The sequence below is a fragment of the Malurus melanocephalus genome, unplaced genomic scaffold, assembly GCF_030028575.1.
Source record: "Malurus melanocephalus ecotype Western Australia unplaced genomic scaffold, MMel_1.1 scaffold_177, whole genome shotgun sequence".
Lineage (NCBI taxonomy): Eukaryota > Metazoa > Chordata > Aves > Passeriformes > Maluridae > Malurus > Malurus melanocephalus.
In genome coordinates, this window is record NW_026623409.1 from 1,239,030 (window position 1) to 1,253,359 (window position 14,330).

At 44.4% G+C, this 14,330-nt stretch overlaps 2 protein-coding genes across 5 annotated transcripts in view; one reads left to right on the top strand and one right to left on the bottom strand.

Annotated features, from left to right (window-relative positions):
* SH3BP5 (SH3 domain binding protein 5) overlaps positions 1-8,000 on the top strand; it is a 50,051-nt gene extending 42,051 nt beyond the window's left edge. The window contains exons 6-9 of the mRNA XM_057372712.1: positions 1,524-1,566; positions 3,450-3,669; positions 6,827-7,087; positions 7,754-8,000. Coding sequence (XP_057228695.1) covers positions 1,524-1,566; positions 3,450-3,669; positions 6,827-7,087; positions 7,754-7,935 — 706 coding nt within the window. The 3' untranslated portion in view covers positions 7,936-8,000. The remainder of the gene's footprint in view (positions 1-1,523; positions 1,567-3,449; positions 3,670-6,826; positions 7,088-7,753) is intronic.
* Positions 8,001-12,491: 4,491 nt separating this feature from the next.
* CAPN7 (calpain 7) overlaps positions 12,492-14,330 on the bottom strand; it is a 30,243-nt gene continuing 28,404 nt past the window's right edge. For all 4 annotated transcript variants that reach the window (XM_057372717.1, XM_057372714.1, XM_057372716.1 and 1 more), the window contains 2 exons: positions 13,891-13,983; positions 12,492-13,810 (listed from right to left, as the gene is read on the bottom strand). In XM_057372717.1, coding sequence (XP_057228700.1) covers positions 13,666-13,810; positions 13,891-13,983 — 238 coding nt within the window. In that variant the 3' untranslated portion in view covers positions 12,492-13,665. The remainder of the gene's footprint in view (positions 13,811-13,890; positions 13,984-14,330) is intronic.

Here is a 14,330-nt window from a genome sequence, read left to right on the forward strand (position 1 = left end):
TCATTGTGTRTACACACACACACACCCATATAGGTGTTGCTTTTTTCACACCATGCAAACACACGTGTGCTTCTTGTTACCTAACAGAGAGGAGACTTTTCCCCAGGAAGCTGGTGGGAGGTTGGGACTCAAGCCTGGTTGTTTCCTCCCACTTGGCACCAGGGTGAGGGAGGTTGAGAATCAGGTCATTTGAGGTGAGGGAGTTTTACTTCTGTCCCTGTGCATGTTTCCCTGCATCACCATCCTGTCAGTGTTGCCATCGCTTTGGGGTACGGCTGTAGGAGACCTTTATCTCTTGGATCCAAATTCTCAACTGCAGTGTTTTATCTTGCCTGGCAGGWGCATCTGTGTAGCCTTTGGCAGGATTGTGTCCCAGTGAGGGAAGGCAGAGGTGCATTTTGGATGGATCGGTGTCGCTGGAAACATTGAGACTTGGCTGTGCTCTCCTGGTGATGGTGGGAGAGTGCTTAAAAATATCGGAGCTGRAAATAACCTACTCTAATGGCAACAAAACTCAGTTATTTTGTGTGTGACTCTGTAGTGAATTCAACCCTTCAAAGAATATAGTATCAGTATAGTATATATATATCAGTATACTATATATATACTATATAGGATATATATAGTATGAGAAAGTCACAGTTTCACACTCCTGAATTCTAGTGCACACAGTCCAAAATGCAGCTGAASTTGGACTTAGAGCTCAGAAGAGCCTTGCTGTCAGGGCAGACAGACAAGGGTAGTTCAAATTCWATTTCATATAAAACCATATCTGTTTATTTATCTCTCCCCTCCTTTCCAGRAGAGCTTCTGAGAGGTAAGGAGGGTAGTGAGCCCTGCTGAAATACCAGGGTTTTTTTTCTTCTTCTTTTTTTTTTAAACGCTGATCAGTGTTGTATCAGATGGTGTTGGCTTTTGAGCTTCAAAAATTTGAGGCTGAAATGTGGTTTCTAGGTTTTTGACAGCATCTCTTATACCCCTGTCCTTTTGTAACCTTAAAAGCAAGTTGAGGGAAGTGCCTGGTGGGCCACTGTTGAGAAGTGCTGTGCTTTTGTACGTGGTGCTCTGACCTCCTTCACCCTCTCTCTTTCACTGAAAAACCCAAGAACTGCCCCTCCACCCCCCACACCTGAACACTGAGAAGGTTCACCTTCTGTGGAAATTTACATGTGCTGTGGGCTCCAAAATTCGATACSTACAGAGAGGATGCCTGTGCCTGGAGCTGAATGTTACATTTAAATACCTTGCAGAATCTAGGCCTGGAGGAATTGTGCTGTCAACTCCAAAAACTGGATTTTTGCAATTTGTATTTAGGTCAAAAGACACATGAGAAGCAGATACATTAGAGAGTAAGAGAGAGGCACTGAGAGCGTGTGTAGGTGTTCCATCATCTGGAATGGTCTCTTGGGATTGCAGTGATACACAAAATAGCTGTGTTAGTGCTACAGAAAGAGCAACTCCCACGCCAGTACACTGCATTCAGTCCCAGTGATTGTAAACAACTGCTCTTTGTTTTTCCACAGACCTTATTTTGAACTCAAGGCGAAGTACTACATCCAACTAGAGGTACGTGTGTAATTCAGATCCACCTGAAACTCTGTACTGCTTACAGTAAATACTGAAATTACATCCAAAGTGCTCCAACAACTGTGTTGTGTTTCTATACAAAACCAATTCAAAACCTCTTGAGCAATTTGCTAAGCACATTTTAAAGATAAAAGGCTAAGAGAGTCTTTGTTTCCTTGTGTGAAATAAGAGTGTTTGAACTCTGTCAGAACCAAAAGAGAATAGTTTGGCWATCTTTGCTTCTTGTGGTTTAATATGTCTGGGGTTTGTTTGCTTGTTGTGGGTTTCATTTTTTTCTTCCCCWATGTTTTATGCTTCAGACTGTTTAATTGTACTTGGGGTGCTCTTCTATGTTCACTGGTTGGATCAATTAACAGAATAAGCAACTTGCTTGCAGTTCTCAGACATCATGCAGATATGAGTTTCTGCTTTGGGGTTTGGCATAAGAGAGATTTGGGATTTGGCTGGATAGGCTTCCAGGGCTCTTTGTCATCTGTGCACTGCATTCTGTGTGATGCAGCGATGCCTGGCCAGTGCCTGGGCACAGCAGGGCACAGTGGCCCTGGGGCAGGCATGGCAGTTGTGTGGGATGGTAATCCCTGCAATCACAGCCAGCCTTGGAGCTGCCAGGGATGGGAGGGCAGCATAGCCCTACAAATCCACATGCAAGAATCACTCTCTGCTTGAGTGACCTTTGCTGCTTGTGGCCCCAAAGGGGAGCCTGTCCTGCAGAGTTGCAGGGGAGTGGCCAGTGCTGTTGCTGTGGGGTGTGCACAGGGTTTCAGGGCAGCAYATCACCGTGGCTGTGGGTGCAGGRAGGCTCCAGTGGGGTGCTKGGTCAGTAGGAGCCTAGMTGGAAAAAGATTTCCATTCCTTGCWTAGGRTGCAAGGCAYRTCCCACAACAGTTTTGAGCCCTTCCTGAGCTGCCTGGGATTCAACAWGTTGTAAGCCTCAGAGACTYAGGTGTACACCTTTTTCCTTGCCAGGATCCAGGCTCAGGTGCCCTCTGCTCCTCCACCTTGTCTGCCTGCAGCTGCTGCTGCATCAGGCTGAACCTTTGTGTGCCATGGGCTGGGTGCCAGCCCAATAATCCCTTCTGCCTAGGAGCATCTTTTGAGGAATTCCTTTTTTCCATGGGCAAAGATCCACTGCTGCTGGGCCTGTTGCTTCTCCATGGCAGCTGCTCAGTGCCCTCCTGAAGCAAAGTGATTGTGTAAACTGTATGAAAAGAGACCCCAGATTGCTTTAAATGCACAACATAAACCAACATTGAGACAGCCACAGACACACAAGCARTGTTTCCCCTTTGGGATATAGGATGCACAAGATTTCTGCCCTTGCTGTAGGGTGGTGTTTGCACCTYAGGGCACAGGAACTGCTGCATGACAGCTGCCAGGTTTTGAGGTTTGCTGCTTTCTGGTGAGCAGAGGTGACAGGTTTGGTGCTCAGCAGAGAGTGAGGCTTAGCCCCACTCAGGGGTGACCCCCAGCCCTGCTGTGCCCTGCAGACAGGGTCTGCCAGCAAACTTTAGGGGTGGTTGTGGGACAAGCAGTGGCATCGCTGAGAGTGCATTCCTGTTAACAGATCCTGCATGTCAGTGTGTTAGCAGGGCCTCTGCTCTGTGCTCAGCCAGGGAGCAGTCAATCAATCCCAGGCAATCCCAGCCCCTGGCTCCCCTGGTTGGCCTTGCTGTTGTCTCCTTCACAAGTGCCACTGCTTGTGCCAGCTTCTGAATTGTGAACTCTCCCATGCCCTGGATACCAGCCCTGGTTTGTGCTTTCCTGTGCACAGCTGAGGCAGCTGGACATGTAACAGGAACTGTGTGCTCTGCCTTGTTCCTGGTGAAATACAGAGTTCATCTAATACCTGTCTCCCTTGTCAGCAACTGAAGAAAACAGTGGATGACCTGCAGGCTAAGCTGGCCCTGGCAAAGGGAGAGTATAAGACTGCCTTGAAAAATCTGGAGATGATCTCAGATGAGATCCATGAGAGGAGAAGGTCCACTGCCATGGGGCCCCGAGGATGTGGCGTGGGTGCTGAAGGGAGCAACACCTCCGTGGAAGACCTGTCAGCGAGTAAACCGGAGTCGGACACTGTCTCCAGTGAGTATGGAAGCACTGCTTGGGAATATCCCGTGGGCAYTGTAAGAAATGCTGACGCTAGGGCTGCTCTGAGTATTGTGCAGTTTTGAAATTTGCTGGCTGTTGTGGGACTGTGGGTAAACTGTGATGCTTCTTGTTATTGCAGGAGTTGATTACATTCTTTAATAGCCAATTTTCAAGGGAAAGGATAATGAGTTGAAGTGCATCAGCCATTCCCTTAACACCCCTGTCATTTTTTGTACAGTGCTGTGTGAAAGGAGCAAAATTAACGCACTTCAAAGCATGCATCTGATTTTGAGCCAGTGCTGCTGCTGGCAGTGACTCACCTGGGATGGTGGCAGGGTGTCTCAGATCATTCAGCCAGTCTGGGAACAGGCMTTTTGGATCAAGTGCTTGCCTTCCAGTGCTGGGCCAGTGGCAGAGGGAGTAAAGTTGTGGCTACAGTAGTAATGAAAGGCGTGGTGCTCGCATGGAAGCATGGAAGGATAAGCTCCTTCACACTGCAGTCTTGTGCCAAGGTTTGATTTCAGCAGAGCGTGTGTGCTGTAGAAGGGGAAGTGAGGAAGCAGCAATATGCTGGTGCAGTGTGCTGAGGYGCTCTGTAGGAGAGATGGGTGATAGCAACAACCTCCAAGCAAGCAAGGTAACATCTGCACTTGGGGATCTTGTGTTGCACCCTGTTGTATGGTGAGTTTGCGTTTGTTTTGCTCTGAGTGAAAGTGGACAATGCACGTGGCTACTTTTGCCTCTTTCCTGGACACTTTGTCCCCTTCTTGGTGCAGAAAGTGGTTTTTTTTTGCTGCCTAGTCCCCCAAATTTTGATGTAATTTGTATTTCAGCTTCGTTTCTGCAGGGAACAGTCTAGGTCAAGATTTCAGGAGCTCATGATTGCATGAGCAGCCCTGGTGCTCAAAGGTAGAATGATGCAATTTTCCTCTAAACCCCAGTCTGTACTGGCATTGAGGCCTTGTAGGTTTGTGGTACAGCCTTGCCTGTGCCTGGGAGCTGGGAGGGAGCCCTGGCTGCCTCTATCCTCTGCAGTGGCAGGAGTTTTTGCAGGATGTGTCGGAGCTCTCTCACTCAGCACTGTGCAGACAGGACCTGAATTGCAGCAGCGAGTGCTGTGTCTGGGCCAGCTGGTGCCACCAGGTTTTGTTATGGCTGCTTCTCTTCTGCCACCCTGAATCCCCATGGTTGACCCTTTCTGAGCTAGGCAGGAATTGCCTCTCTTGGATTCCTGCAAATCCCCCTCCTCCTGCAGAAGGCTTCCTAAAAGCCTCAGATATGACTGAGTTAGGKGTATCTTGTGCTGAGGGAGTTCAGGAGCCTGGGATTTAGGGTAGAAAGATCGGGAAAGTTAATACTAATATTAGCTGCTGGCTCCCCTGGCCGCTGCTGAGGCTGCAGACAAGGACCAGCAGCGTGGGCTCATATCCCTCTTTGAATTGCACTGTCTGACAGGGGTGGAGGGACATCAGCTTGTGTCTGGTGCCAGCACAGAGCTGGGTTAGGACAGGACTAGCAGCCTGCCAGACTTTATGGCTAAAACAGCCTGGATTAAGCTCTCACTGTAATGTGAGTGAAGATTTCCAGCAAGGTCCTTTTATATCTTGATTTCTGYCTGCCAGAGTTGGATAAAACACCTTGTCACCAGCAAGAGTTCCTTGGCCCTTGCGGATGCCTGTGTGTGTTACGGTGAATTTAGATGGTGAAAAGGAAGCTACGGTTAAAGCTGTGCTGCTTCTAGACTGGCTCATGTTCATGCTTCTTGCCTGCTGGAGGACTCTAACTAGAAACATCTTTTATTGCTTTCATCCCCTGCAAAGTTACCTCTGCTGCTCACCATATATTGATGACACTCAGTGAGTGAGAAGAAAGGACCTTCTGCAGTCTTAGATTTGACTTCATTGCAAACAAAACAATAAAACCCAAACCGCAAGAAAAACTGTCTCTGAGCATGAAGTGCCCTGGAGGGGGCTCAGGGAGGTGGATAATGTTATTCATTTTATGTTTGAAGCCTWTTGGGTCAATTTTGTTATGTATAAGTGCATTCTGCAGTGTGCAAATCCAGTGGCAAGAGGCTGACCATCTCTGCAGTGACCGTGTCCTTGGCAGTGGCCTCTGTTGGCACCTTTGTGCCTTAGGGGTGCCTGTGAGCCCCWGGCTGCCAAGGTGACAGAAGAACTTCTTTGAAGCTCCTCCTTTGAGCCATTTTGTTAACGCTGCTGCTTTGCTCCTGCTGCTCTTCCAAGGCGATCCTGAGCCTGGCTAACAATGGCAGGAATCGCAAGGAGGCGGAATTGGAGATAACCTCAGGTCACTGTGGATGTCTTGCTGTGGCTGGGACTTCTTTAGGCCAGTGTGATTCCAGAATCACACGCTTGTGTGATGTAGAGAACCTGCTGATCCCTTCTGACTGCTTATGTGCAGAAGTCTTTGGTTCCCATCTTGCAATGARCCTCTGAAGTCTGTTGAATTTCTGCAAAATCTACACCCTTGAGTTGCACAAAATAGAGCCTTCTTTAATGGTTTTCTYCTCTGGCTGTTCATAAGGACCCTGCAGCTTAATCTAGACAGACAGTTTGGAGCTGGTTTGYTTTAATTAGAATTCAGATCTGAGCAAACACAAGCAGGGAAAGGAATATATGTTTTTTTTTTTTTAATTCGGTTGCTTGGTGATCCTCATTCAAAAAGRAATCTTGGGAGTTCTCGCTGGATTTTAACTGCTAAATTGTGAAGATAAAGTGGACAGAACCTGCCACGGAAYCTGTGTCTTTCTAATTAGTGCCTTAAATAACCAGGAGGCTGTGCTGGGATYGAGATAGTGCTGGGGGAGGCAGACACAGGGAACTGGACTCTAACCTAGCCAGTCCACTGAAGACCACGAGTGAAAAAGGCCAGCAGGGCCAGGAAAAATCCAAGAGCTTCTTGGCGTGAGGAGCAGCTACTGCCGTGCATGGTGTGGCTGCCAGGTGTTCTGCTCCTTAGGGCAGAACCTGGCTGAGGCTTTGCACAGGGGCAGAAAACCAGAGGGGACAATGCATGGGTTAGCATTGTGTCTGTGTATGGAAGGTACAAACCTGAAAAACTGCCCTTGCCTGGGAAGGTGCAGGAGGGGGATGGAATTACTGACTGGATTATTTTTTGACTGTTGCAGTGGCTTCAGAAGTGTTTGAAGATGATAACGGCAGCAGCTTTGTGTCTGAAGAAGATTCAGAAACTCAGTCGGTGTCCAGCTTCAGCTCCGGTCCCACCAGTCCCTGTGAGGTGCCCACTCAGTTTCCTCCTGCGACACGACCTGGAAGCCTGGATCTGCCCAGCCCTGTCTCCCTCTCTGAGTTTGGGATGATCTTCCCTGTCCTTGGCCCCCGCAGCGAATGCAGTGGGGCGTCCTCCCCGGAGTGTGAAGCTGAAAGAGGTACGCACAGCTGGATTCACCMTGGACCAGTGTTTTTCAGCTTTATAAAGGGAGCAGGAAAACTTCCTTAAGCTCCCCTAGGTGTATGCCAGGGAATGTTCCAGCTGCTGGCCACCTCTTGKTGGGGAGGGCAGCTCTGGAAGGCCCTTTGTCTCAAAGTTAACAACGTCTGTAATRTATTAATTATTGTTCTCCTGGCTGGGAACATTCCCCAGTTCTGTCTTAGTGCAGGGGTTTGAAATTTCTCATGAAATAATTCATCAGTGGTATTCTCATGGAAGAAAATCTGAGTTTATTTAAATTACTGTCCTGCTTAYGGAAAATCTTGCTTTCCAAAGCAGGGGAAAAAACCCAAAAACCCCACCAAAAAATAACATGCCAGAAGGAGCTTCTTGCAGGCTCTGCCAGCCCTGGCTGACTCATTCAGACGAGAGGATTACCACTGCCCTTGTCTGCTCCATCCTGAGGCTGTTCTCACTGATTTGCTGATGCAGTGCCCAAGACGAGCGTGGCTTGCAAGGCCAGCTCAGTTTTGTTAAATCATCTTGCTCCTGCTCCCGTAATTTCTGCGCACTTTGGCAAAGGAAGCTGCAGAGGCACCTACTCGAAGCTTAACTTGCAGAATGAAATCCAGCTTTAACATCCAGTTTAATCCTTTCTTTGCAGGGGATAGGGCAGAAGGGGCTGAGAACAAGACGAGCGACAGAGCGAACAAGAACAGGAGCAGCASCAGGAGCAGCTCCACTGACGGGCTGGCTCTGGATAACCGAATGAAGCAGCTCTCCCTTCAGTGCATGAAAATCAAAGAGGGAATATATGCCGGCAGGAAAGCTGCCCAGATTGGCTGAGTCCTTCTCGTGCCCCGTCCTGATTAATGGGAGTCTAAATATTTATACATGAACTTCTAAGTGTTTGAAGAACGTTGTGCCAATAATATATGCCAAATCTTAAGCGTTTACTCTGAGAATTTAAAAATGCACTAAGAAGTTTAATTGATGTGGAGGGCTGAAGTTTTTATTCAGTAAATCCTTTGTAGGCCGGACGAGTTATCAAATGTTTAAGCTGTGCTCATATTTCACAGACTTTGTAAATTGTTTTGTAGCAGCAGCCTGGCTGAAGCAATAACTAGTAATGTTCCCGTGTAAATTCATGCCAGTCGGGGGTCTGAAATTCAAGCCAGACATTTGCAGAGAGCAGTCTGGCTTTGGTTTTGTAGAATGAAATGCTCTTTAGATACAACTGATCTCTTGAGTACAAGTGGCATAATCTTTAAACATCTGTATTTGTCTGTATTATGCTGAAACTGTAGAAATATTTTGTATACAGGAAAACTGTTGCATGTGTGGGGTCTGAAAGCCTTCACTCTTCCCTTGGTGCTCACAGAAAGGATAAATGAGTCATGCCTCTAAAAGCCCATAAAACAGATGGATGACAAAAAGGGGATGGTAACGCCCCCAGCAGTGGGAGGCCCTTTCTAGACACCTTCCCGAGTCTGACTTGGACTCTGCAGGTGATTCCAGTGACCAAAAAGAGTTGATTGGCCCCTTGCCCTTCTGCTCCCCTGAGAAGTGAAGTATTATTTTTCAGCACTTTAAGTGGTTTTTGGTTTGGTTCTTTYTTTCCCCCCTCAAAAATGGGAGTCATATAGGTGTTTTCAGGATGAGTATGATAAGGAGTTTGCCCTTGAAATATGCATGAAGAAAAGGAAATTGCCGGTGTAGATTGACGATGTGTTCTTAAGCTTCTCTGTAGGTTGTACTGTGTGGGGGTTTATAACCGTTAAAGGGACTCGGGATTTTAGTATGCCCTAGACAAAGTGTTCRATGAAACTAGAAAGGGCACGGGGCATGTTTTGCCAGCAGCTGTTAGGCAGTAGTAGTGTCTGATAATTATGCTAATAAGTGGTAGTAAAAAWCCTAGGACTCTTCAGTTTTGGTGACTAAGCATTTCTGAAAGCACCATTTTATCTAAAATGTCAGTTTATATTGTTAATTTGATGGGAATTTTAGTATTGCCCAAAGTATTTTCTATTMTATGTTTTTGCAGTCCTGTTGTATTTCATCCCTGCCACGGCTTGTGTATCTATTCTCAAAGTTAATGTAAAATTCTTCACACTACAGTAAACATTTTTGTTTTCCACGTTTTGAGTCTGTGCAAGTGATGTTYATCTCAAGTGCAAGGAACCAAGTCTTCTCCCACAGCCAGTTTAGTCTCCAAATACCCATTTCCAGCTGCAGACTGCAGGCTGGGGTCATACTGGTGTTAGAATCCATTGTGGTACATGGGCAACTGTTGCTACTTTCCAGCTTCCTGAATCCCTGCATATGTGGTTCACTTTTCATTCTGAACTGTGCCACACGACCAGAGCTTTACTCAGGTTTTCCAAAACCCCCTTAGTGTGCAGCAGGAGGGAGGTGTTTGTTACATAACACCTCTGGACTTAGTGCTGCTGAAATTGGCCATAAAGCCGTGCAGAATTGGAGGCAACAAATCCTTTTTCATTAAAAAAAAATAGATTAATCACATTATAGCTGTTAAGCTGTAACTTTGTTAGACATTTATATGTTTCACCTTAATGCTGAAATCTTCYACTGCCAGCAGTTCACAGGCCTGGAAAATGCTTAGTAAAGAAATTTGTGGTTCCAGCTTCTGATGTGGCCATTACTTGGGGAAAAGCTGGGATAGACAGTATTAAATATGAAAAGCAGTACAGAAGTGCCACACTGTATTAAGTAGTTTTACTTAAACTTTCATAGTTGAGCTGTTGTCTGTGCTGCATTTAGTTACAAAAATTAGCAGAGGTCTTTGTGATTGAATTGCACTTTTGCAGACCTCCCAGTGAACACCTGTTACGTTTTCCTGGGTTCTTTGAATGGCTGTTTTAGTGGTGATTTTTTTTCTTCTTTTTCCCCTTTTTTTTCTCTCTTTTTTTTTTTTTTTTTTTTTTTTTTTTTTTTAATCTCTCTTGCTGTCAAGATTTCTTCTCATCTTGCCAGTTCTTGCCAAACTTCCCACACTTGGATGCAATGAAATAATTTTGCGTGTGTGCTGCCTTGCTTATATCCTGATTGGGTTCAGCTCCCAACAGGGTAAAACCATTGACCTGGAAAYGTGAAAGGGTGTGGAACCCCCTCTGCCATTACTTTTATACCACCTTTCTGCAAAAGTTGTTGAAAGATCATGCTGCAGCTTTCCTCCTTTGGTGACCCCCGGACTTGGTAGGTAAATCACCCTTTAAATGTGCAAGCAAACAGGCAGAACTGTGTGTCTAATAAATTAATGGAAAACTCATTTTTATTTTAAGCTTCATAAAAGCCGTAATTATAAACATGACATACTTAAATGAATATACATTACTATGGAGTACAAGCAAATGAACAGACTTTCTCCAATTACTTTTCTGTTGGAGCTCTTTATGGATTCTGAAGTGTAACATGATGGTAGCTGCCTTCATGGGTGTAAAAATAAGCCTCTGGCATATTGTACATGATTGCTTCAGCTGCCCTGACATGAGAATGTATAAAGCAAATGTTAACCTAGGAGTTCTACTTCTCTTTGGTATTATCAAACAATTTCAGTGTCCTTTTAGACAAAGTGATGAAAACCTCTACTATCTGTACACAAACATAGGTAGGTGGCTGTTCAAAGGCTGCAGAGATTGTATGGTTAAGTGCATAATTACTGTACAAAATAGTTACATGAAGCTTGCAGCAGGAGACAAGAACTGAACTCAGACTCACAGTCTGGGGCAGTTGGGATAGAAGCTGTTGATACCATTCATCCATGATACAACATCTCACTGAATCTTTGAGAACTGAGGGAKTGGATTAAACAATATGAAACAAACAGAACAAACTATGTCCTCTGTCAGATGGCTCAAAAAATGCTAAACAGTACAGGGGAAAGAAAAGCTTAACTTAAGGGCCTGAGGTTGTGTTAAAATCTAAGGATCAGTTCACTTTGCTGGAATTTTTCCAGATTCATTTGTGGAAAAAATACAAAAGTATGTATTTGACAGAAAATATTAAAGCAAACCATAAATGCTTACATCAATATTTCTTCTTAAGAAAAAAGGGCAAGAAAACTTTGTCCTAAAAGTATTTGCCATAACCAGAATCTGTAGACTACAATTTATACGGATATTTTGTAGTRCCTCTAAATACTTCACCTGAGTGTTCTGTCCTATATCTGAAGGGAGATGCACAGGGGTGGCATTTGAGCAGCCTATGTGGGTGCAATATATGGACAGAATTTATTCTATATAGATTATTTTATATATATAAGATTGACGCTAAGCTTAAATCCTGGGTGTTAATGGGGATGAACCCAATTCACTGTTCCATATGTGCAAGAAATACTGGCCTATCTGGATGTGGACAGGATCCTTTGTCCTTATGCCTTTGCCTGGCCTTAGGAAAGTGAGTATATTTCTTACTTTTAGTTCAGTTCAGTTTCAGTTCAGCACAGTATGGAAGCTGAGCTTCATGCTCGTTTCATGCAGCATAAGCTTTGGCACTAACTTGTGCTTAGGGGAAAAAGAAAGAAAAACTCCTTCCTACCAAGTAGGAACCAACTACTGAAGAACCACAACAGATTTTCCTGTAGGCAAATCTACCAGCTTGATCTCAAACAGCAGAGAATGTGCAAGAACTTGGTGCTGAGAGCTGGCACTTCCGGCATCTGTCTTTTGTACTGCCAAGAAGATACACAGTTGAGACTTCTCTCTACCTCTGACTTAGAGATGAAAAGATACATGGAGGACTCCACCGCTACTCTCATTTAGCCTCAGCTAAAACCAGAAGGTTGTAGGGAAAAATGGAGTTGAATGAAATTTTCATTTTGTAGGGATGAATCCGTCCTTGGCACATACTCCAAACACCAAGCATAACTACAAAAAACCTAATCTGTTTTCCTGTCAGCTTGTGCCCATGCTGTTTCATCCATTGATTTATTGCAATAATAATCAGAAACTTCCCTTCAAAAGAAGGTAAGCCACTCTGTGACAAACTTGTCACGAATTCCCTAGCCCAGATTGTTTCTGGTCTCTGCAGTCAGCAAGGCATGTGTTTTCAAAGGCATGAGTTCTTGTACTTTCTGAAGAGAACTAATAGTAAACTTCTGTGGGAATAATTTTAGCCCACAGATATTTCTGGTGCTGATGTAGAATGTGTGCTCAGTTAATAATGGCTAAGTGACACCTGTGCTCTAAAGCAATTTAAATGCTACCTTTTCACTTGGAAAACTGCCAAACCAGTGTGAATGGCAGCAAAATTCCCATAGCTGTTTTGAAAATACCCTCTCCCCTAACCATCAGATATTGTAAATTTTGTAAAAATGACAAAATTTAATCAGTTTCAGGATCTGTGAGRCAGCTGGTAYTACATGAAAAYGTGTYMTCTTGAATCCTCATCRGATACAATGTATATAGATCCTGTAYATAGAGTTCTTAAGAACTCTGACCCTGCTTCTATTGATGACACTGGCYAAGTGCTCAAAGCATTCACTGGCTTCACCTTACAAGGCAAAAGTTATATTTTCAAAGATGTCTTGTATAGTACAATAAGCATGTGCATTCCTTGCAGTTGTGGTGTATCGGGCCAAGGTTTAAATGATCTTTCCCTAAAGCATACATATTTACAAAAAGGATGAAAATAAACCATTTCTTTGCTGGGTTGCTGATAGTGGGAACCAGCCAACTGAGACTACCCTCAGTGGATACAGTGAATCTTACAGCAGATCTTTAGATTAAAACCTTTCAAAGCTGCTGGAGGAAAGCTGTGCTGTGCTGCACTGCCTGGACACTGCTGCTGGATAACCTCCTGGCCTTCCTGTTTATTGGGAGCAGCCTAGGTCTGGCAGCTGGCAGGAAGAAAGGCACAGAACCTTATGCTCTATTATGTACTAAAGTTATACAGATAGGAAGTTACAGCTCTCAAAGCACATGTAACATGAGCAAAGCCATTGCTCTGCTTTCAGAAATAGCTAAAGCTGGAACCTTCTTTTTCCTTTACTCCTATGTACACATTCCAGACAAGCTGACACACAGAATACTACTGGCTCAGCAGTAGTACATTTACATTTAAATGTGAGAATCAGTTCAGTGCTGAAAACATTGAMGATAGCAGCACAAATATGTAATAAAAGCTATTTGGTCCTGAGACTGAATAAGCAGAATACACAAGAATACTTTTTTCTTACATGTTTACTTTTAAGAATAGAATCTTTAACCCATATACCCTCTRTGTTGGGAGGAGGGAAATTCAATGTTAGTTCTTGTAACTCACTAGACTTTGATTCAAAGTGTGGAAAAACTGCAATAAATTGAGTTCTGCTGGTTCACTTGAATATATGCATTTCAGCCTATTCCCAAGCCYGTTGAACAGTGCTCACTCCTGGATCATAGCAGCAAACCCACAGCCAACTGCCTGCCACAATTAWYTGGCAATCCATGATTCCATGCTCTYAATTCAGGATGTAATTTTCTTTTGTGCATGTGTAGTAAAGGTTCTTCGCCTTTTCTCAGGATGCTGGACAGATCAAAACCATCTCTTTAAACAGTACTGCACAGTTCTGTCTCCTCACTGCAGCTGTGACACCTTAAGAGGAGTAGTACTGTTAAAATCTAAGAAAAAAGGGCCCTCTTGTTGAGGCAGGAATGTGGTGGGGATWATGTTGTAAACTCCAGCAAATATATTCTCCACCTCCAAGTAGCAAAATCCACACCTATGATAAAGAAAACTACCTGTTAGACATGGSATCTAAAGTATGTTTCAAACCTCTACACAGATTCCATGAAGTATTACCTGTAGTCACCACTACTTTTTTTCTGAAAGCCATAGGAACCAGGATCTCCTACAGTCGAGACGGTGACGAGTTCAAAACCAACGCTGTATTGCCTGCAAGTGACRTGACAGACTTGCTTTAGCTATTTGGGTCATCAGGATTATCACAAAGAGGGATAGTTATTAAAAACTGTATGGTATAACTGAAAGACATCTAAAAGTTTTGTCACATTCATCACAGAAATTTACCATGACATGAATGTAGAATTTGAAGGAAGACAAAATTTAATTCAGCTTTAGAACTAGACTGCAGGGAAAATGCCTGCTGGAAGCCTGTCTCTGCATTGAAGCAGAATTCAAGCAGTTAAGCTTGTGACACAGTCCTGTGCCACATGGCAGAGATCCCAGGGTGTGATCTGATTGCTATTGGAGGACTCAATGTCAGTGATCTCAGYAGAATT